Source organism: Diplotaxodon limnothrissa, linkage group LG7, assembly GCF_057381915.1.
Source record: "Diplotaxodon limnothrissa isolate DT_005_m linkage group LG7, D_limnothrissa_male_GT1.1, whole genome shotgun sequence".
Taxonomy (NCBI): Eukaryota; Metazoa; Chordata; class Actinopteri; order Cichliformes; family Cichlidae; genus Diplotaxodon; species Diplotaxodon limnothrissa.
In genome coordinates, this window is record NC_140602.1 from 18,837,815 (window position 1) to 18,861,904 (window position 24,090).

Consider the following 24,090-nt stretch of genomic DNA (forward strand, 5'->3'; position numbering starts at 1 on the left):
CCTTTTTCCTGTCTTTTTGTAAAAGGCTGAAGTTGCCACTACCCGTACAGCTTTGCACTTAATTTGTCCTAATTTTCTAGAACTGTGTAAACATGCATCCTTTAATAAACATGAGTCATTTTTCTTACTTGTGTAAATGTTGTATTTTCTTTATCCCACAAAAGAACTTTAAAAAGTATAACACAGAGACACACACATCCAGAGAATAGAGATTTTATTTAGAAAAGCATCTGCTGTAGCATGTACATTTACCTGACACTTATAGTTTTTAAAAATATACACAGCTGTGTGCACACCTCAGCAAGTGATGTATTACAATAGTGTCATCTCAGTCTCGCTCACACTCTCTCTCTCTCTTTCTCACACACGCAGGCAGGCAGCACAGATTTATTCAAAAGCTGTTTTTAATTATTCAAGTACATATTAAATTCTGCACACTGATTCAGGATGAATGCCTAAAAACTTTTGAGTGTCACAGCTATGTCCTATAATATACTGCAGGCAGGATTTAAAAGTATTTTGGTCATGAAATGAAGGTGTAAAAAAATAATTACAGACATATTAAACCCACTTTTTAGAAGAAAGGATTCCTTTAAGATCATGAGTCTTTGTAGTAGTTGTTGAAGTTGATGCGAAGCAGGAAATCTTCTAAATGTGGTTGATAGCCTCTGTTCACCAGCTTGGTCACCACTGAGAGAAGAAAGGAAGAGACATTTTTTAATGCTTTACACTCAATGAAACCAGTTTTTCAGCAAAGTCAAAAATACTAAGACTGCACAGACTAACTTATTTATTGATGCCTCACGTGAACCCCTAACAAACCTCTTTGAGCTTAGAAGGAAGATAAACAAGCTGAACTTTCATTCATACAGACAAAACAACATTCCCTGGCCTTACCTTTGAAAAGAAAGTGAGAGTAATACTTGAAGGTATTGTACGACTGCTGCATGGCAATGAAGCTTGGGTGCACTGCCTCCCCCTGCTGTTTGTCCCAGGGCTGTGCAATTAGCTGGGCCCGAAACTTGAGGATCAGGCTGAAGATGCTGTGGATGATGTTCATGACCGGAGCTGCTTTCTCCGTCAGCAAACCCCTGGAGAGGCGACGAGTGCAAAGTTTAAGAGACATGACAAGAAACTTCGGAATGACTTTCAGACGGGCTGAAGTTCGACAAATACGAGTGTGATACTGACAACCTCTCCTAATGAGATTAAATCTTTCATGGAGTTCGAGTTAGCCTCAGATTCAGCTGGAATTTTAATTAACTTGTTACGTGGAGGTTTAATTAATTTTAGATGAAATTATGGGAGCTAAATGCTACTTTGACATGCTTTGCCCGTACAGAGCCTCAAGAAATGTTGTTAATCTGCTGAACTGCAGCTGTGATCACTCAAAAGGCTGATTTTTGTTGTTGAAAAATGTATTTCATTCAGAATTTTTGATCTTGTTTTAAATTATTTCTTGACCTCTTAAAATAAATAAATTCGCCCAAAAACTAGTACCTAATCTATGCATAGTCAACAGAAAAATCAAACGGCAATAATTACTTAAGCGGCATTTCCCCATTTGCAGTTCCAGCACTCACCTGAAGATGGCTCTGTTGAGGTAGTCTGCATGTGTACGGTGGATGGCATCTAGGTCGTTGGCAGTGGCCAATTTGGCTGTGAACTCACTCCAGGACACTTGCAGGATTTGATTAGCGATGTATCCCTGTATCACCTTGACAAAATGCTGCATCTCGTGTCTGTACAGCTGCAGCTGACGGAACTGCACCGAGCGACCTGCGCCTTTCACCAGCGCTGAGAGACACAAAGGCCATCAGAACAAGTTATGCTCAGTGCTGCAAGGACCTAGAACATAAACATCTGCTGGTTACAGACTCTGACACGCAAGGATTTGTGGCTGGTATCAAATCAATGCAATAATCAAAGCCTCCAGGCTCTCTGTATTCTCTTAGTGTAACAAAAGGCTATTACAGCTGACTTTGGGCTCTGGGAACTTGTAGCAATCATCTTTTTTTGTTGTTTTGTTTTGACTTTTTGACAAAAAGTCAATATATATAAATCATTACAGAAAATAACTGATAGCTGAAACTACATTTATGAAACAGACTTTGGTGGATTGTATTTCCTGCATGTGGGACATTCACCCAGTTTACAGATGAAAACTACTAAAGGATCTGCCTGAGTCATAATATTATTTCTGTATTATTAATATTAATTCATTTAGGGGTTTTTTTATCCATCCTATCAGGACCTCCATTTATGTAGTCTACACTGACTTTAACTGATCAATATCACCTAACCCAGGGATGCACACGGTTTTACAACAATCCCACAGGTCTGAGGTTTGCTTTGTATAAATAAATAAAAAAATCTCAACATTCTCTTCCATGTATATTTTATAAACCACTGCAGCACAACAGGGGAGATTCTGAACTCTTGCTTCTCAGAGGTAACCTGGAGTTCAAGCTGGGTTCTGAATCAGCAGCTCTGTCCTCTCACCTGTTCTCTTGAGGTGAAACCAGACATCACGGAGGCTCCACACCATGTGTTTGAGCTGCAGCAGGAACGAAAACAGGCGGTTGTACTTGTTCATGCAGCTGTCTGTGATGATGATATTCAACGGCCAGTCGACCTGGGAGATGTTGCGAGAAAAAAAAGAAGAAAAAAATGTAACTGCTGTAAGGAAGAACGGCACATGGAGCTTTGAGTGTGAAGGAAAAAGGAGCTGAGAAAAACAGGTAAAGAGAGAGTGATGGATGATGTGGGGGAGGAGAGGAAAAAGGTGTGAGTGCAGAGACGTTGACAGAGGAGGTGAGAGGATTGTGAAGTTAAGCCAGAGTGGTGAGAGAGAGGAGTTAGAGGTAGAAGAAAAATTGGGTGGAGAAATGTGCGGAAACAAAGCGAGAAGGACGAGGAGGGGAAGTGGGCCAGGACAGTTAAGACTGAGATCCACCAAAAACAGGAAGAGTCTGAGAGCCAAAGGAGGGAACGAACACTCAGGGCAATATGTGCAGCATTAGTCATTGTGCATGTCACCTAAAAGACGCGACTCCAATCGATCTATGAAGTTGAACCATTTAAGTGTGTGATAAGCCCATTTTCCACACCCAAAGCAGTTTGTCAAAACATGACAGGCTGTCACAGTCAAGCTGCCACTCAGGCTGAGACAAGCACACCCATGCAAGGGTACTCGCTCATTTACCCCATTAAAACACTCAGCCTCACCTTGTAGCGCAGCTCCAAGCAGTTAAGAGAGTCCGGGGCATGTGGGTGGAAGGTCTCGGGGAGGAAGCGAAGTGCGAAGGTGAAGTTTCCAGCCAAAGGCGTGTCCCCGTGTAAGCTATACTGCAGGGCCTTGCTGAGGATGGAATTCAGGACTAAGGGAGTTAGGAGCTCGCCTGGGGTTTGGCCACTGGCCAGCTGGGTGGGAGATGGGGGAAAGAAGAAAAAAAAGTAATGTGTTGTTGGGGCGCATGTTCATATTTAGAAAGAGCTGATTGACTCATTTAGGGTAAAAAGGAGTGATAATAAGTGAAATCTGCATTTAAGCTGGATAAACAAAACCTTCTGTCTCGTGAGCGTCAAGAGACAGGTGTACCTGATCATTTCATCAGAAAGGCAAGAAGGTGTTAGCAAAGGCTGTGCTTGTTAATTCCTGGCAGGAAGAGGTTGAAGTAAAGAGTCTAGAAATATCACACTGATGCTTCGTGTGCTTCAAAACAAGCAAACAGGGATGGAATTGGATACAAATTGCTTACAAGGTTAAAAGTTAAACCTGCTTCTCTTTATGAACGAGCCCTAAAAGCTCTAAACAGAAAAGCACAACAGCATCACCGCTGTGATATTCTTGAGATTTATGAAATATTAAATATTTTGCAAACCTAATTTTGTATTCGGATGTTTGAAAATGGTTCGCAGTACTGCACGGCCACCTTTATAAAGATTTGTACAACTTTGCTCACAGCAGATGAGCAGAACTTCAGCATTAGTGTTCAAGGTAAATCCTAATAGACGCTCCACTTTTGTGCAGAATCGTCTTTTTCATTTAAGTCCATTAAAGATCTTAACAAGCTCCCGACCAATTTGAAAAATGTAAGTTTTTAATATCTCTTCTCATCATCCAAAAAACTGTCCACACGAATCACCGAGCGCTCATCTTTTTAAAACCTTTTACAGCTTTTTCAGCCATGTAAGTACTGAGAGCATAGTCTGGCTTTGAATGTAAAGTGGACATGAAGATTTTATAATGTGTATGTGTTTTGTTGGTGGTGTGGTGCTGGACAGTTTTTAAGATTTCATGAATATAATATTATTTTGTTGTGCTTTTATTTAACGTTTATAGTTTATTTGTTATTGTGTCCACCTGTCCAGAGACTGCAGATGAACAAACACAAACTCCTAAAAAGAAATCTGGCTCTTTAACTGCTAAATACTCCAATAAATGTACTATCCACTTGCTATGTTAGCATGCAGTTAGCAAACAGTGGTATTTTAGACATTTTTAAAATAGAAAAAGCTCCCTCCAACCCCCATATATACATGTAGTCACCAAGTCTATTACTAATATCAAAATATTGATCTGATGCAGCTTTTTGGAAATTGGGTTATTGCAATTTACATGAGCGATGTTGTGAGATTATATGTGACAGAACCACAGTGCACACACAGGCTCCAGGGTACTAAATCACATTTGCAGGAGGACATACGAACCCTTAGAAACTGACCCTCTGGGTAATGAGGCAAGAAACGACTGCTATCTAACTGTGGCGTATACATTCTAAAACTGTGGCTGTTTAGAGTTATAAATGACCGGGGAATTTTCAAGGTTACCCGTGCCTGCTTTTTACAAGCAGACAACATTTAATACATGCAGCATAAATAAAACAAAATAAAAATAAAAATTCCCAAATGGAGACCGGGCATTTGACCTTGCTCTGAGATTCTCTTTCCTGTCCGCTGCTAGAATTCAACACCAGAGAGAAAGAGACAACCAGCCCATTTCAAATAAAGACAACAAAAAGATATGAAGCACAAAAGAGCGTCACCTTCTCAAACAGCAGATCGCTGAGGGACTGCGCAAATTCGCCGTCCTCCATCAGCAGGAAGTGGCGCAGCGCCTCGAAGTGTCTTTCCACACCGAGCTCCACAAAAAAGTAGTCCACCACGGCCTTGTTCACTAAAGATACACTGGGAATGGAAGGTGAGGAAAGGAATGACTAAGTTAAGTTGAGAAAAGTTTGTGCTGACTTGCAAATTTCATACAGGTTGTAGACAGTACAGGCATCAACCCTACTGAAGCTCGGAGAATATACCAGCATATTATTTTTCACCCCGTGGATGGCTTTCTATGTGGCATTACTTTAAATCGTCTCTCAGCAATTCACATTTATAAAACAGTCTGATTGTGAGAAGGTTCTCTTTCACTCAGAAGTTAGCAAGGAAGAGTCGAAAATAGATTTCTGTCAAACTCCACTGCATTGTCTATGCATCGAATAAAAATGTGTTAATAAAAATTACGAGCTAACACTAAATATTCGGCACTCTTTCTGTGTGCAGTGAGGGATGAGAAAGCCATTTCTTTTACACACAAAGGCTTGACTGCATGGGGTGCAGGAACACTGCAGGTGAAGACTGACAAGCTTGTCTGGAGTTCTGATGGAATCTTAAAATGGATGAAAGGCAATAAGAATTTAAATTATTCCTGCAGCTCCGAATATATACTCGACTACAGCTTAAGTGGCCTGAATAGAATCTATGAAAACTCACACTTGCATTTCTCTAAACATTGTATTTGGCTTTAAACACAGACACTCGGTACTCACTTGTTAAGGATGTTATTACCATTTTCTAACACAAACTCTTTTTTTTCCAGACACTCACTGTGTGATGAGCGGTGCAGTCACAGAGTGTTTTATAAGGACTGGCAGGGAAACCATCTCGCTGAGTTGGACAGCTGTGGTGTCTGTGGCTCTGTGGAGTGTGGGGTCCACAGGAAGGCCCCAGGGGCCCCGAGTTACCTGCTTCAGCAGCTGACACGTAGGGGAAGAAGCTGTGAGAGAGAGATGACAGGCATGCCGCTGAGGAAATATCACTCTGACGACTGCAAACAACAGTGCCGTGCCTCAAAGTGTAAAAAAAGACCCAGAGTCATTTAAGTAGGTGAAAATGGACTCAAGCAAAATGTATTTTTCAAACATTTAACCCTCTCAAGGCAGGCGTTGCTGATTTGCAACAGTTAAAAACTAACAACCTGATTACCCCACATACATATTTTATGAGTTTTTTTACTCAGAAGTACCACTGCAGGACTTGGTTGTGCATTAGCAACAAAAAGTTTAATTTGAGCCTGAGAGGGTTAAGCTGTTATGAACCAAATGATTAATCAACTTATTGAGAACCAAAGCCTATAAATGAATATTGCTTATACTTGTTTGTTACAGCCACTGAGCTACTACCTTAACTCTTTACCTATTGAAAGCCTCCTAGCAGTAACCTTTATATCTGTTTTCTGAACTGAGCTGTTTCTCTCATATTTCAGGCCTGCTTATGGACCAAAATGAGAAATCCAGAAACTATTCTAGTGGTCGTCAAACCACATTTTTATTGATATATACCGAGGTGTCAAAACCCATCATTAAGGATCCTGGGGAGGACATCAAATCTTCTTTATAGGGGTAAAGAGTTCAAGGTGCTCTGTAATGCTCATTTCCAGCTCCATATTAATAATATTGAAGTTGGTATCTTATACTGTGCCTCTGTCATCTTCTGAGAGAAACCTTAAGGCTGCTCTTTCAAAGAGCCTATTTTCTTCTGCCCGTTTGGCCATTACAAAGTTGGAAAAGCAGGTGAGTGGGGCTTCCACGGTCACAACCACCAGCTCCATCCCTCTGTGACATCACAAAGGTCCAGGAGTAGAAAAATGTGTCAGTAACTGAGTGTTGAAAGTTGTCTGAAGTTTAGCTTTTAGGCTTACTGGGATTATTTGCACATATGCTGACCTTATTATTTGAAACTTTTGGGAGTAACCATTTATTTGTACATATAGGATTAAAATGAAGGAAAAGTAAATTGGGTCTAATTAAAAATTATTCAGAATATATACAATTACCATCACTTTGATTTTCTTGAAAAGCTATAGCATTTACTGCAAGTTGATCCTGTCATTTTGGGGGTTTTCCGTAGCCTCATATCTTTCATAAAACTTCCTAAATTATTGCTCCTGACTTTGCTCAGTGGTGTGGAACACGTATTTGTCTGAGTAGATTTCCATGACTGATTTCACAGTAACTCCAGAAACAGGGATGAATAATAGCAGCATGACTGAATGTTGAACACAGAGTGAACAAGACAGGATATTACTCCACCGAGCCACGAGGCATCCCACCCGAGCATAAAGCAGACCTTTATGAAATATTACTGCTTTTTATGCAAACCTTTGCTTGCTGATGGAGCAAATATTCAACAGCCTCTGGATTTGCAACAGTCCTGAACATGTAAAAATAATTGTTTTAATTTACATCAAGTATGTACCACAAGACTAGGCTGTTACACATTTTCACTTCTTTGCAATTTGAAATGATGTTTTAAAAAGATGTGCCCAAGGCCTACTTGGCGTAGGCTGCAGCTATTTTAATTTCTACAAGAACAGATTAGCCTTAAAGTGCTTCATGTGCTGAGTTTCATCTCATTTTCAGCAAAAAGAAAAACATAGCAGTTTTAAAGGAATTATTTGTGGTTCGTTAATGGCACAAATTAATATAAATAGTATTAAAAATGGAGAGTAAAAAAAGCTCTCTTATAAAATGAAAAGACAAAAGTACATTCATTATTATAAATTGTTGATATTTACAGCACTTCTGTGAGTGCCGTTCATGTAAAATTTTGAAACGAACCTTTTTCAGCTACTCGCTAAGTATAGACAGATAGGCAGGCAGATTAGATACACAGATAGATAAGCTTATTATTTGAATGCACTGAAAATGCATTTGAAAAGGTTTTATAAAACAAAATCCTACAAGCCATAAATTGAAAATATTCTCTTGGCTCATTGATGTTTTTGTGCCCATTTAAATAGGAACAAACTGTTTCCGTTTTGCTGCTGTGCTGGATTTTGAATGCCAAGTACAAACTGATCAATTACACCATATGCACCTACATTATGTTACCTCTTATCCACAACACACAAAGGAGATGCCACGAGATGTGGCCAGAAATACTGTTCCACCCCACCCCTCCACCCCCACCCCTATACAAGTCGCACTTCACTTTGCCCTCAATAAACAAGTCCCAAAGGAGCCGTTCATTTCGAGCCCTTGATATTTTCAACTAACCCATTAGGTTGTAGCAGTCCTCATACTGTTCCACCTGGTATTGGGCAGCCAAAGCCAAGAGGTATTCCTGCTCGGACTTTTCTCCAGGGGACAACCCTAAACAGGTTGTCCAGGACCCCATGCCCTCAGCCAGCTGCTCACTGGGGCATTCTGACACAAAACCTAAGGAGAAGTGTAGACTAATTACTTTTTACAAAGAAAGAACATAATTTGCAGTGACGTCTCAATTTACACTACATGAAAAACACTTTACACTTCCAGCTTTTCACACCTTCATGCAAAGAGTCAGGTGACACAAATTTTGCCGTTACAATAAAACGGTGATTATGCTAAGCTTCACATGAAAATGCTAATGTGAAAACAGGGTTAACAGGGGTAATACACTTCAGATATACTACTTAATACCCCACTACAAGCCCCGAGACAACAACGTGGATACAAGGAATAATAATTTTGCAAATGAACACTAAAGAGCTTGGGTTCAATTTTATATCCTCAGAGTTCGTAACATCTTAAAAATTACTGAGTGTAACATGTGGTTAATTACATGAATGTCACAACAGAATGTGTATGTGTATAACACAGGCTTTGTTTCGTACCTTTGTTGTATTCATTGCCCTTTACTTTCTGCTGATTTCCAGTTTCTTTGTCCTTCACCACACATCCAACACCAAGTGAAGAATCTGACGAGTGTCCATAAGTACTGCCTGGCAATGGGGCAGGTTGTGGCTCAGTCCCCAACACCACACAGCCTATCCCCAGTGTCGAATCAGACGAGTGTCCATAGCTGCTGCCTGGCAGCGGTGATGGAAGCGGTTCACTTTGAGAAACAACACATCCAACACCTAAATTTGAGTCTGAAGAATGGCCGTGGGCACTGCCGGGCAGAGGAGACCGCTTGGGCTCATCTCCTGAAACTACACACCCAACACCTAACGCTGAGTCTGATGAGTGTCCGTAAGAGCTTCCAGGCAAAGGCGACAAGGATGGTTCTGCTCCAGATACCAGACAACCTGGCTGAAGGGTGCTGTCTGAAGCGTGCCCGTGCTTACTCCAACGAGGTTTTGCTTCGGGAACGTTGGACACAAACTCACCAACCTTTATATTTGCGTCAGAGGAATGACCGTGGATGCTGGGAGCAGGGAGTGGTACAACAATCTCCGATACATTTTCTCCAACTTGAATATGAGCATCTGAACTGTGCCCGTGAACACTGGGCGAAGGTAGAGGGGAAACTACATCTGGAATGAGTTCCCCAACTTTTATGTGGGCATCTGAGACGTGGCCGTGGACATTTGGAGTAGGAAGAGGAGCGACAAACTCTGAAACGTTTTCCCCAATTTTGACGTGAGCATCGGAAGCGTGACCATGGACGTTAGGAGAAGGTACAGGAGCATCGACTTCTGAAACATGACCTCCAATTTTGATGTGTGAATCTGATGCATGGCCGTGGATGTTCTGCGAGGGAAGTGCAGCAGTTACCTCTGATACATACTGTCCAATCTTTATGTGAGCATCAGAGGAATGTCCATGGATGGTGGGTGAAGTTTGACTGACATCTGAATGAGGACTGGAGAGAGGCCTGTGAAAGTCTGGCAAAGGAATATTTTTTCCATCTTTATTGTGTGTGTCTGAGCTTTGCTCTTTAGCGCCTGTCTCCTGTGGCTCCACGCCACCATCATCAGAAAGACTTGTCAGGACTTTGTGATCACCTTGGTCACCTTGCACAGTTGTAGTGGAAAGAGCCTTGTTAACCACGTCATCTTTGGATTGTCTGTCTTCTGGTTTACTTTCGAGAATCCCTGTTTCTGCATCCTGTTGGAGTATAGGTGTAGATTCCTTTTGTTCGTTGCCTGTATTTGAGCCACTCTCATCCACCTGCTGTGCTGAGGCTTGTGAAGGTTGCGCGCACACACTGCTCTTTTCAGACTCCTCTGGGGTGTGCAGGCCTAGAGAGCTGGACTGAGAGGCTCCGGCTAGCAGGCTAGTTTTGGTTACAGTTTCCTGGATTTGAGGAATTTTCTCTTCAGAGGAGATGTGAAAGGAGTGGTTTTGGATCATGTCAGGCAGGACTACAGGTCCCCAGCGGGGCCTGGGCTGGACTGACGCTTGGCCAGTGATACCCTCAAGTGGACTAAAGGGGGCACTGAAGTCATAGTCTACTAGTGGAGCTGTAGGACAGGCTTTGGGTAGGTCAGAGCCAATCTCCTGTAGAGCCATATCTACCTGCTGACTCTGAGACTTCGGAGACTTGGGAAGAAAGTCACCGATGTCAATTTCCTCAGAGATGAGGGCAGGGTCCGCTGTAACCTGTGCAATCTTTGGCGAAGGCAGATCGTGTGGTGGTGATACAGCTTCAGATTCTTGAGCCTTTGTTGTCTGCTGCTCTGACAGCTCCTGGGTGAGAAATTCCTGTCAAGATATGTTAACAATTCAATATTATGTTTCTGGAACACACATCAAGTGACCATGAAGTGAAAAAAGACTGGATGTTCAAAAACTAGCTTGTTGTTTGTCGTGGAGGAATCTGTTGTGCTGAGGGAGCAGGTGACATTACTTCCAAATGAGGTCTCTCCTGACCCAAGGGATATTTTTCCAGTATGGCCTGGAAACAAATCACAAAAGGTTCGGTTACAAAGTTTTGGTTACATGTCTTTGTTTTCTATTCATTTGTAACAAACCTGAGTTTTTTGCCCGTCATCCCTGAAAAAGTGAGCACGAGCTTCATCGAGTCTCATTCGCTGCACTCTCCACATGGCTCGTCTCTCTCTGCGAGCTGCTTCCTCCGATAGACGGCTGTACTGAGCGATCAGCTCCTTCCTAGAATTAAATAAATGGAAAAAAGAATGTTAAAGTAGCTGAAGGTCTTATCCTCAGTCGCTTACTGAAGTCTGCAATAAATGCTTGTATAAATGGCCCTGCCATTCCCGAACTGACCATTAAGTGATTTTTTTTATATTTGTGCTAACATTTTATTCATATTTGTGCATGACTGTGATGTATCCAAAATGTTTGCCCCACCTGAGCTTGTGGTTTAGAGGGACTCTGAGAGTACTGGTAACCTGTGTGCTTATAATACGTGTTGGCTTTAATTAGAACTAAATTCCTCAACAAACTACAGGCAATTAATCAGTAAGACCTGCAAAAACATGAAACCTGTGCTTTCCTTGACAAAAGCCTTATTTATCCACACATGAAAAGAATTTAGTTTTTTGCCTAGCACAGCAAGAACTGCACTACTTTTTTATTCTTCATCCTGCAGCTGAAACACAATAATTTCCCTTGTGGGATCAAAAAAGTATCCGTTTATCTATCTATCTATCTATGGACAGTTAGAAGGTATTTATATTTTGAATAATGCAAAGGTTGCACCAAGGGAGAAGTAAGGATGTGAACTGTTTGGAGGAAAAGCTGTAGATGACAGGTGTTTTTTTTTTAAGCTATGGTACCCTCTGATCTCGGCCATGTCATTGTAGTAAATAAAAGCTTAGTGTTCACATTATTTGCTCATGGTGCTGAATCAGTTATGGAAATTTGGCACATTAAAACACGGGACACAGAACTGATGTCCCATCATGTTTGCATGAGTAGGTTGATATAGTTTTTTCAAATAAAATCTTAACAGCTGTAAAGGCAGTCAGACCTAGCTCTCTGCTCCAGCTGCTCCTCCAAAGCTTGAAGTCTCTTTTCTCTGTCCCTCAGCTCTCTGGCAAAGCTGAAGTCATCCTCCTCCTGCTTCTTCTTGGCTGCACTTCTCCACTGGCACCACACGCACATACATCATTACTGTTTATCACATGGTCTTTTCTTACTATCTGAGGATCACATGCAATACCTGACAATACACAGTTTAATCTAGGCACTCCTATTCACACACTTTTTTTTACCCTCTCTCTCTCTTTCATGTCTTACTACCTCTTGCTCCTGCTCCAGGTGCTGTTTCAGTTCCTCAAAACGCTCCCTCTTCTTGGCCTCCTCAGCCAGACGTTGTGACACCTGGCGCCCTACAGGAGGCGGGGGAGATAACAGTGAGCTGTTTACCCCTCCACACACACAGAAAAGTACATAACATTCTTGTCTGCCTCTCGCACACACTTAAACAAGACAACATCACCATCTGCCCCATATAAACAAACTCAAATATGCCCGTGCCAAGACACGCAAAGCGCATCAGGCTGAACACTCCCCCCCCCACCCAGCCACCACTGCCCCCCAACAGTGCCACACATCCTCTGAAGTAATAAATGATGTGAAGAGTGAGAGCTAAACTGTGCAAGTGATGATTAGATTTCACAACCCATGGTACTGGAAAGTATTCAAAGCCTTCCTCACTGCAATTGCCCCATGCATCTCCTCTGCTCTCCCGAGGGGTGGGAATGGAGCTGAAGGAAGCTCTCGCATTTAGCAATCAACAAGCGAATCAGGCTTATACTTAGAGTTGAGCCATTTGTTAAAGGTATACCCAGCAGGATGTGGGTTATGCATGTACGTCACGCAGTATATAAAATTCTACTTACAGTGTATGTATATGTGTGTGTGTGTGTGTGTGTGTGTGTGTGTGTGTGTGTATAAATGTTACACTGACCGCGGATGCTCTCCAGGGTTTTGGCTGCTGACTCTCTGACCTGATTGATCAGCTCCTGGCGTGCCTGCTCTGCCCTCAGGGCCTAACAATAGACAGAAAAAAAAATATCATCATTAACAAAGATCTATGTCCCTGCCCTGTCTCTCACCTCTCCTCCCCCTCCTCAGCCAGAGGCTCACACAAGATCCGCCATACAAGCCAGGTTGTTACACTAAATCAAGTACAAGCTCGAGACTTCATCCACATCATTTTAATGACTGGCTGCTGAAATCCTCTGTACTTGAAGAGCAGTGCCACTTTGATGGATTGTGTAATGTAAAAAAAAAAAAAAAAAAGCGGAAAAAAAAAGTTCTCCTTTCTCTTTGACTTACAGGACAAGACCTGTAATCAAACACTGTATATAAAAGATGGAAACACCCTCTGGATCTAAAAAGCATAGAAGGAATTTCTGTAAAAAGATCATTGTCTGGATATGAATTTGCTGAATCACAGAACAAGATTTTAAGCAGTGGAAGCGTCCTGGTTTCTGTTTTTCAGTCTGATTACTACTAACCAATCCTGGCTTTCTTGGCATGCAGGCTAACAGTCAGCAAAAACTTTGGACTGTATTTGCTTAACTGCAATCCTGAAACCATCAACTGCTATTTGACAGTAATCACAGTTTCCATAAGTTTAGTAAAACTAAATTACATTTTTTTTTAGTTTATTAGTGTAATCTGCCTAAGGAGGATGTATTAAGACTGAGTCAACTGCCTTCCCAAACTGTTGTGTTTGTATTGAAATATCTATTAAATTTACTCCAGCTGGTAGTGTAAGACTGCACACCTTTGGACCAAGAGTCGCAAGTTCAACTCCCGCCCGGCAGTGGTATCTAGTAAGGGTCCTGGCTATTCCCCCCATGCTAAAACCAAGCCCTGAAATGGTGCAGCCATGTCTGCAGCCTGTCTGCTTGGAACATTTCACTACATGTTGTACTCTGTATGATAGCGTATGTGACGAATAAAGGTTCTTTGTTGTTGTTGTCCAGAAATGGAAACCAAACTGAATTGAAACAAAAGGTAAATAAAGACTGAAATGAATTAATGAAACAAAAATACAAAACTAAACTGTGTTCACAGATTAATGTGAAAGAACCCTAAATCTGCATATACTGTTCATTTGGGAATAGACAGCCCCATGTAGTCCAGTGTAAGTCTGCAGTATCCTCATTTTTTAGTCAGATACAACCCCCTGTTGTTGTATTCCGTTTCAAAAACCTAGCGAGACAACTGCCAAAACGCCAAACTTAGGCTTTAAATGCTAGTCCACAAACCAATGGATGGCATCTTGGTGGCTATGTCCATATAAATATGGACTACATATAGTCTATGGTAATGATTTGTCTTGTTAAAGTTCCTTTTTCACTGCCTTGACTCTAGGCTATATAGCTGAAAAGCTCTCATAAATGTAACTGATGATTTTGAGCAATGAGAAAATCTCAGACTCAGAAAAAAAGAAGAAGAAAAACACATCACAGACATCTAAGATGCACAAGAATATCCATGTGTGTCATTACTTGTTCCTCCCTGCTGATAGCACTGTGCTTTGCAATTCTCTCCATGCGTCCACGATACACTGCACAGTCTCTCTCAATCTCCTCCACCTCCTGGAGAGAGAAGGTGACAGCGATGCGGGGTACTGGCAGCTCCGACCAGCAGATGTAGTGCTGTGGACACACAGTTGACAGAATCTTAGTATCATAAAAAGAGGGAAAAAAAAATTTCACGGATCAATTCGGATGACTCATTTGGTGGATTTTGACATATTTTATAACCCCAGAGTTTCTTTCATATTAAAATATGTGTTACCAGCTGTCTGAAAATGTAACTCATTTTTACAGCTACCAGCACAACACAAACTAGCAATGAATTTAGGATGATGTTGAAGACCGGTATGGGAATGAATTTGAAATAGAAGCTATGCAATGACCTGGTTATGGTGGTGCTGCTTCTAATTAAAAAAAAAAAATCAAAGTGTTCATTATTCCATCATACAAATCTGTTATACTGTGTTTAACGAAGAAAGCATAATGCAGACACTGTAACTGGCCTTGTTCCCGTTTATGATCTTATGACTGCATGGGATTAAATCAGAGTCAAACCTTCAGAAACTGTATTAATTACTGCCAAAATTGAAAAACTAAAATGGATATCAAAAGATCCCCTGGCCCCAAGACTTCAGAAATGAATAATTACATTGCCTGTGACATAAGACACTTCACAAAATATGGAGAGTTGTTTTTTTGTTTTTTTTGTTTTTTATCTAAATCACACCGTGCCTCTTGTGCGTTTGATTGTTTCATGTAATTATGTTACCATGAATCAGTTTTTGTACTTTTATTCAAATATGTATGGTTTCCTTTGTGCGCTTGTTTTGCATATCGGTTTTATGCTGTACATTGCATTACGCATTTCATTCAGAAGATAACGGTAACAAAGTATTTCTTTAATTAAAGACATGGATTCATGTGCCATATCAGCTAGTAAGCACATTAATGCCCATCACTTCACTCTTGTGTTTTTAATCCATAAATTCTTCCTAGGTATTGATAACTACCCTGCAGGCTAGAAAGACTCAAGCATCAGGGGAAAGAACAGAGAGAGGAAAAGTTACAGAATGCCAATTAGAAACAAAGGTCCTACAGCTTAGGTCATGGAAGTCAGACTGTAAAAAACATCATGCTGGGCAATCAGCAGGTAGGGAAGTTATGCAAAATACATTTTCATGAAAACTTCACCACTTTACTGATTTTTCCCCTGGTTTGCTATATAAGTGATTCATTTACTTACAATTTAAGTTCTTTTTGGTCAAATGTGAAAACTTTCTACATTCTCTTGTTATGATACTAAAGTGAATGAATTTGAAGCTTCAACTCCTGGTTGACAAGAGGCGGACCAATTTACTGGCAGGCTAATCTTTTTCAATTTATCAGGATGTGTATTTATGATGGTTAATAAATGTAAGGAAGAGAAAGAACAACCACCCTTCAACCATGTTGACGGTGCATAGTTTGTCCACCAAAGAACACTCTGTCAGTGTACATACGACTAATGAAAACCATTGGAGAATATTTTTGACAACCAGCTGAGTGATTTAAAAAGTAATATTTCATGATACCTAGGACACCAATAGCAATATTATTCTTTCCAAAGCAGGAGTCAAACATGAGTATGGAAGATGAAAAATCTGCCTGACAATAACAGGAAATGTATCACAATTCTGATGACAGCATATTAATAAAGTTTCAAAGAGACCACGTTCCCATCTGTTGCAGTAATGATTGTTTTTTTCCACTATTTCTGGCCAGTATGGAGTTTCAAGTGAATAGAATTTGTACTGTGGCATTTATAATCAAGCACATACAGCCAGTTCAATTGATATCAACAGCAATAACAGAGGAAAAATGGCTAGGTATTTTTAACCATTTCTCAACATGTTTTCTGTATTTACAAGACTCAAAAATTCTATACTGGGCAAATTAAGAAGGCTATCTACGTTATATGTATGTATATCTACATAAATGTGGATCTGTGAATGTGCAAAACAAACCTGTGGGCAGCAGATTTTGAGGAAGTTGATAGTCTTTCCACACACATACACATCATTGGCAATGTGTCTCAAGAAGACTGGCACACAATCCTCCACATCCTTTGAGATCAGAGTGTAGCCTTGGACCCAGAAGTGTTTGTCTGCAGGAATTCAAAGATGTCTATTACATGTTGTCCTACAATTTAGAGTAAGTAGTTTTCGTGGTCCATTATGCCTCTTATAACAGCACATCGTACCCGGCACTGAAACATCTTAAAAGCAATGGTGGTGGAGTAATACCCAGCCCATGCTGGGGCTGAAACTTTTCCTTATTAGTATGACTTACGGGGCATGGCAAAACTCTGGCTGCTTGAATTAACTCTTGGAAATTGTTAGCTCTTAGCTCAGTGATCCTCAGCAAAAAGTATAAGAGAACATGAATGCACGAGGCTTCCAGAGCTCTTTACAGAAAGCCCGCGGCTTGCCAAGAAAGCTTAGCTGCTGATTGCTTCCTTGGCCGATGGAGTTCGAGGAGAACAATGACATTTGTGTGTCCTCCAAAAAAGCAAGAGTGTGAAGTGCAGAGGTTCGCTGCAGGAGTTGATGAGGTGTAGCCGATGAGCAAATGGACCTGTTAGTCAGACAAAGCTGAGGTGGTGGTCTGACCTTGAATGGGGTGTTGCATGACGTACAATATTTGGACAGTCTTGATTCATGTAGCAGTATATATATGGAGTAACTGTCAAAATGGAAATAAAAAGAAATGTATACAAAAATGTTTACAAAAAACGAATAAACTAAAATGGGATGCTTTCACGTACAATTCTGCCTGGCTAACAATTTAAAAACCAGAGAACCAAAAATCAGCAAAATCCAAAAGTTGATACCATCAAACGGCAAACATTTTTTTCTTACCCGAATAATTAAATTATCAGCCAATTAACAAAAATATTTAGTGGTTAATCATCTGTTCAACTGACTAATCAATCACTCAGTGACTGGACTGACACACATATCTTCATACACGTCACTACCAAGCACAATCTCATACACACACTCACGCACACCTTCATGCACCAACGTACTTTTTGCACAATACTCACTCTTTTGCACATCTATTGCACTTTTGCGTCCTCACTGTCTTGTGTCTGTATCGTTGCGCTCTGTCTGGTGTTGCACTGTCTTTGTTATGTTTTTTTGCAATTTTTGCACATTGCACTTTATGTAGTCCTGCGTTGATTGTCTGTTATACATCATATGTAGCACCATGGTTTGGAGGAACGTTGTCTCGTTTCACTGTTTACTGTACCACTGCATGGTTGGCATGGTTGCCACTTGACTAATATTCAATTATTCTCAAATGATTCGGTGAGATTTGAACCCTGGCCTTTTTCTTTTTTTTTTTTTTTTTTAAATTGTTTTTTTTCTGATCCTTTAAGGACTACACCCAGGACTGTTAACAATAAAAAAATAATATATAGCTGTTCATCTTCTGATAATAGCAACAACAATCAAATGACAGATAAGCTACAACAACATTTGTATATAGTAAACAGCTATTGTAATGTTTATTTTTCAAGTTTTGATATTAATGAAATTAAAGCCATTACACAATACAGATAAGATGACCACAGATGAAAAATTAGACATGACAATGAAAAGCAGTGTGAGCAAAGCAACATACAGAGACACACAAAGTCCCTCAGATCCTGCAGAGTACAAACGAGTCTATTTTGGCCTCAAAGCCTCTTTGGTCTCTTCTGGTCTCCCCAAGGGATCAAGTCATTAATAAAGTCATTAATTTTTTTGGAAGCAAAAAATAAATTCAGCAGGTCCATGTGTGTCCATGGCAATTAAACCAGAACCAGAATAGTTGTACCAGCTAAAAAGAATAAAGGACCACTACTTATTTGTATGGCTTACTGAGTGAAGATATCTCTGGTTCTTCCAGCTGGGGTATCTGATTCAGTTTCCCACTGATTATCGTGCAATAACGTCATGACAGCTTTTATAGACACAAGGACAAATCCTACTAGGCAACAAACGCTGTAATAAAATCTATTTTTTTCTGCTCAACTATGTATCTGGCAGGTTTTTCATTTTCAGAGCCTGGAGACCGAAGCCAAGGTTTTGATACGGTGACATGTGTGTATATGTGTGTGCAAGTACTGTGTCTCCTCACCTCTGTAGCTAAGGTATTCCTCATTGACCTGGATCATGAACTCTCCATAAACATCACGAAACACGCCACTGTACACCCAGTCAGACACAAACCTAAGTGAGGCACAGAAAAACAAAACAAAATAGTGGTGTCACTCTTAGACAGATTTATCAACCATTTAGCTATATCACTAAAATAATATAGGATATATTTTGCTGTTTTCAGGATGCCTGTCTGCACGGGGCGCATAGAAACTGACCGTGTATAAGGTTCACAGCTGCTCTTCAGCAACGAAAGAAGAACAGGGTAGTTCTCGTTGCTGCAGTTATTCTGTGCTTCATTGTACAAGTAGGACAGCAGTTTAACACCCTGAGGAGAGCCACACAGCACTAAGCTGACAACTCATCTGATAGGCTAAACACAACTGTGATAGAAGACATATTGCAGTTTGCAGATAAAAGAGCACTCACCACAGGGAAGGTGGCCTGGCCTGCACCCAAAGGCCCATCCACACAGCACAGTTCTGACAGGTATCTTAGATTAAAAGAAAGCAAAGCATTTTTGATTTGCTGATATTTACATCAAGGTCCTCTTTGAAAGGATATGGCTGTACTGTCAACTAAGTGAGGTGGAGGTTCAAAATGACAAAGTTAACACCAGAAAACCAGCGTGTAAAAAGCATTTGACCTCACCTGAGTTGGCGACCCACTTTGCGGAAGAGAAAGCCAATGGTCAGCAGGCTAAGAGTGGGTGGCGTACTAAGAACGCAAGCCCTGTAGTAATGCAGATACTTCCTCAAGCCACCGGTAAAAGCCTAAGAGATGGAATATATGTTCACAGATTAAAATGCATGTGGACTTCTTTCTGTGTTGGATTTTGTTGCCTGCTATGGACTGCTTCATTTAGGACACTTTAATTTTTTTCTTTCCCTGTTTTTATATATTATATAATATTTTTAGACGTATTTATTTATTTTGCTGCGTACGCAAATAAGATGCTCATGTGTTTGTCTCAAAGTGCCCATTCAGGAAGATTATTTCCAATTTCTGAACACAACACTATTAACAACAGTACAATGCAAGCAGAGAACTTAGAGGAAATAATTTGCAGCGTTAGTGGTATTAACGATGCTTATGCAAACATACCTGGAAGACTAAGCCCTTCTTGTCAGCACTCTGCAGAGAAAAGCGGCTGAGCCTCAAATAATAGGTGCCGTACTGGGCCAATTCCCCCAAGAGACGAGACACGCTCTCTGGAGAGGCTCCTGACACACACACACCGGGCCTGACGTCAAACTGAACACTCTAAGAAGGGAAACGCATATTGACAGATGGTGGACAAAACACAATAAATAACTGTACAGTCTAATAAAATCCAATAAAACAGCCCGGCAGCAAAGACTGTCTTTAGTGCATTCGATATTGAATTTTGCCAAGGCTGTAGAAGAGTCACGTCCATGGTGATTTTTGAAGGCACGGCTTCTGCTGGTATTATTTTAGACTGCATCACATAATCTGCTGTGTGTTATTTTTGTTATTTTTTTCTTTCACATTGATTTTTTTTATAGAGATATTTACAGTACTTCAAGACAGCACACATCTGGGGGCCTTGATCCACAGCCTTGATTGCACTTGCAGTAAAGAAAACACCTATGTAACTATAGAAACAAAATTTGACCTCAAGGCAACCCAATGAAGGAGGCAGGACTCACTTAGATAACAATATACACATACACATATATACAATATATTCTTTATATAGTTTCAAAAAACCAAAAGTGGGCGAGGGTGATGATTATTTATTTGGTTTGCCAATTTTATGAGAATACATTTAATTTCCTTGCACTGCCATATGCCCCTAATGCATTCTGCCGTCATTTATAGCCATCCTTGTTTCTCTCCTCTGCTCCGGCTTCACTGTGTGTAAAACCACTCACCATAAGCACAGAGCAGGGCAATGAAGCAAAGTAAAGATTGCATTACTCGAGTTGAAGACAACTCGCCACATTACTGCAACTGCACAAAAAGCTTCCCAGCAAATGTTAATCTGCGTAAAACAACAGGGGCAAATGACTGAGATTTGTCGTTATAACAAAGAAGGAAGTGGGAAAAGCTATGTCTGCCCCGTACCCCCTGGGGCCCCACCAGCAGCAGTCAGCCAAAGGGAAACACTGATGTTAATCATAAAAATATGCCGGAGAGTCAAGATAAGGAATTGAGAAGTAAACAAGATAAGTAGGATGCACTTTATGTTGTAAAAATAAGTATAATCTTCCGACAAAAAATAAGAATTTAATGGGAAACAATAAACTACCAGCAGAGCTCCCCTGGGTTTTTGTGTTCAGAATTAGGAATATTTTATTTTATTTCATGATCATTTAATCAGGCAGCTGACTTAAGCATACACTTCACACTGTTACATTTTATGAGTCAGTACAGCTTGTTTATATGCACGAATTTCCCATTATATCACATTCCAGATTCTCCTTTTAATCTGTTTTTCTATTTGTAGCATGTCACAGCGCTTTTAGTTACTTTTATCACTTCTGCCTGACAGACTACTAAAAAACAAAAAAAAACAAAAAACAAATAAAGTGCATTTTAGAGACTAATAAAAGATAACGAACTGCACCTGGTTGAGAGGAAAAGTAGTAGAAGCCACTCCAATCAGGACGTTAAGGAGATCAGACACCAGTTGCTTCTGGGAGTCCAGGGGTAAGGGGAGGACAGGAGACGGTGTGCTCGTGCTCACCACCCTCATTTCACCCTCCCAAAGCCGATAGAGCTGATCAAAGGCCTCCCTGCCTCCCTCTGTTAGATAGAAAGACTCCCTTTTTCCAGGTGGGCTAGTGAGACAAACGAGGCATTCAGTTCAGTTTTCCAGAGGGAAGAAAAATACAAAACCCAAAAAAACTAAGCAAGTGGGCCTCTCCAATACCTTGATGACTCTGTAGTTAATAGTGTATGTGTCATTATGTCATTTTCTAAACTAAAGGCTTTGGTTTTATTCAGGATACTCTTGAATTCAGTATCTACCAGCTAAAGTGGATTTCTGTTCATTTATATGTCACAGATTTTGTTGTCATTTAACATTTAGATGTTTATTTATATTAAACCTCACAACCCAAACACAGACTGGTTTATTTTTTTCAAAAATGCTTTTTTTCCACATTTTCATTAGTTTGGCATCTTCGGTCTTACAAAAACGTAAGCAAGCTTCTATGATTCAATCTATCATTATTTATATTTTTTTCAGCTTTTTCTGGCATTTTATAGACCCATCAATTATTTCAAAAAGGCAGAACAATAAAACTATGAAAAGAATCAGTAGTTGCTCTCATATTATAGTGAGGAACTAGATTTACAACTGTTAGCGGGTTACAGCTGTTTTTTTTTTAAATACGAAAAGAAGTTTGGCATGCTTACAGCATAATCAAATTGACACATCACTTACCAGCCAACAGACTCCCAGCAGCGGCGTCTTCCAGGCTCAAATGTGCGTAGAGCCTCCCAGATATCAAAGTCTGGAATGGGGCTAGGCTCTGACTGAGAGTCTGGGGTCAGGTTGGAGGCTGACTGGAAGCCCTCATCTTCACACTGATCTAAACAAGGAGGCACCTGCAGAGAACAACAAAGAGAGAGTGCATAAAGCAATGCAAAGATAAATTATTTAAATCAAACACTGTGCAAATATGAATACGCTGAGCTGCTGAAGTGGACATATGATAAAACAGCCTAAGCTAAACTAAATATATTACTTAAGGATATAATATGGTGTCTTACTCGTATCGCCAACCCTGTTACATCAATATTACTGGGGATTGGAGGCAGATCTAGTCTTATGTCCATGTCTGAGGTGCGAGTGTGCTGGAGTGCTCCAAACAGGGTCAGCCTGGTCTCCTTTTCAAATCTTTCTTCTGCTTCTAGTTTTGTTCTCAAAGTTAGCAGTCCTGTGCCAGGTGGAGCATCCATCAGCCTCTGAGTTCCATACAGACTCTCCAAAGTCCCCCATTCCTCCCCACACACCAGACCCCATGCCCGGGCCTCCAGCCTCTGCAAGTCCTCACTTTGGTAGCTCCATGGTTGAGGCATCCGCAGCACAGGCCTCTCTCTTCTCATATAGTCCCTGCTGAACGAGGTAGGGGGAGGAGGTGCCGACCCAGCAAGGTTCACAAGAAGGTCAAGGACTGCATCCACTTCCTTCAAACCAGAGTATTCTCCCTCCGGCAGCCTCCCGAGCTGCTCTTCCAGCCTTTCTGCTTCCTCTCGACAGCCAGCCACACGTAAATCAAAACATATCATCAAGACTTTATTTCTCGGTGGTGTATTAGCTGTGGCACTCAGTCCTGGTGCAGGTCCTTTGGTGCCATCTTGAAACAGGTTAGACAGGAGGGCACCGTAGGCACGTTTTTTAAGAGCCCTGTGGAAACTTTCTCTTGAGACTCCTCCCAGTGCTCTGCGCTTCCATGACACCCCAGAAAGGCTGCAGTCACACAGGGCACTCAGCAGTTCAGTGATGCTGCTGCTGGTACAGCTGGGCATCATGCAGTTGTTAAGGCTTGGGTTCATGGTAGCTCTCTTGCCTCAGCCTGTATGAGTAAAACAAACAAGTTTTAGGTGATTGCTTTTAGAACAACTGTAACTATAACAGACGTTTTCCTAACAACACATAGACATCAGACAATAACTCAGTCCAACCAACACTGGTAGACATATTACTGTTGAATACTTCCTTTATAAACCACAGTATACGTACGTGTGTGCGTATGTATCCTATACATAGTGCGCTTACTCTGGCTGTTTTTATATGTATACTGTGTCAGCTAACTAGCATCACCGTTAGCCTTATTAGCTAACGTTTGAGATATCAAACGGCATGTTTTTGTTTCTTTAGCAAGCCCTGTGCTGTTCCGAGCTAAAACTATATTTCCTTCTTGTAGTTTTCTATCTTCTTGGTATAGTATTATATGTATTAATTCACCTGAAAATTTGAACCTTGCATCCACCTCCAGCGACTCCTCCCGTGCATGCTACCGTTTGTTGTGACCAATGTACCTCTGCATCGATTAGCCTTCCAGCTACGTTTAAGCGCAATAACAGTCGGACCAATTATATATTTATTTCGATTTTGGTTTTGTTTTTTACTTCAGCTACAAATTAATATGCAGTGTTGCTGCACTTAGGAGCTAAAAGCAAGCTAGGCGCCTCATTCATCTTCCATCGTCCGCCGCAAGGAAACAAGAAACAGTAGATCTGCCTCCCCCTGTCTCTGATTGGACAATCAAGTTCTCCTCTGCAAACGACTGGCTAATGATACTGCAGAGGGCAGACTGATTGGTCCGTTTTGTTCGTCTGTCAGGGGATGAGAAAAGTGTCATTTGTAACCGCGCTTTTGCTGCATTCAGGTGTTACACGAAAAATGTACTTTTGTCTACTATGACAGGA

General features: G+C 40.9%; 1 protein-coding gene across 1 annotated transcript; it reads right to left on the reverse strand.

The window, feature by feature from the left end:
- Window positions 1–598: 598 nt before the first annotated feature.
- tubgcp6 (tubulin gamma complex component 6) lies at window positions 599–23,731 on the reverse strand. Its single transcript, XM_085357623.1, has 25 exons — window positions 23,627–23,731; window positions 22,429–23,234; window positions 22,100–22,263; window positions 21,278–21,491; window positions 19,792–19,950; window positions 19,339–19,460; window positions 19,117–19,180; window positions 18,906–19,015; window positions 18,668–18,759; window positions 16,507–16,646; window positions 14,474–14,623; window positions 12,919–13,000; window positions 12,249–12,337; window positions 11,977–12,092; window positions 11,015–11,153; window positions 10,891–10,938; window positions 8,933–10,745; window positions 8,334–8,495; window positions 5,884–6,052; window positions 5,049–5,190; window positions 3,229–3,423; window positions 2,503–2,635; window positions 1,584–1,797; window positions 898–1,091; window positions 599–690 (listed from the first exon to the last, which is right to left on the reverse strand). The coding sequence occupies exons 2-25, from the start codon at window positions 23,212–23,214 to the stop codon at window positions 599–601; spliced, it is 5,589 nt and encodes a 1,862-aa protein (XP_085213749.1). The 5' UTR covers window positions 23,215–23,234; window positions 23,627–23,731.
- Window positions 23,732–24,090: the final 359 nt, after the last annotated feature.

Coding starts and splice junctions, on each gene's coding strand:
- tubgcp6 (XM_085357623.1), bottom strand. CDS start 23,214: ATGAACCCAAGCCTTAACAACTGCATGATGCCCAGCTGTACCAGCAGC. Junction 19,461..19,791: donor AGAAGGGCTTAGTCTTCCAG/GTATGTTTGCAT, acceptor TCCATCTCTTAG/GCTTTTACCGGTGGCTTGAG. Junction 12,338..12,918: donor AACCCTGGAGAGCATCCGCG/GTCAGTGTAACA, acceptor CGCCTCCTGTAG/GGCGCCAGGTGTCACAACGT.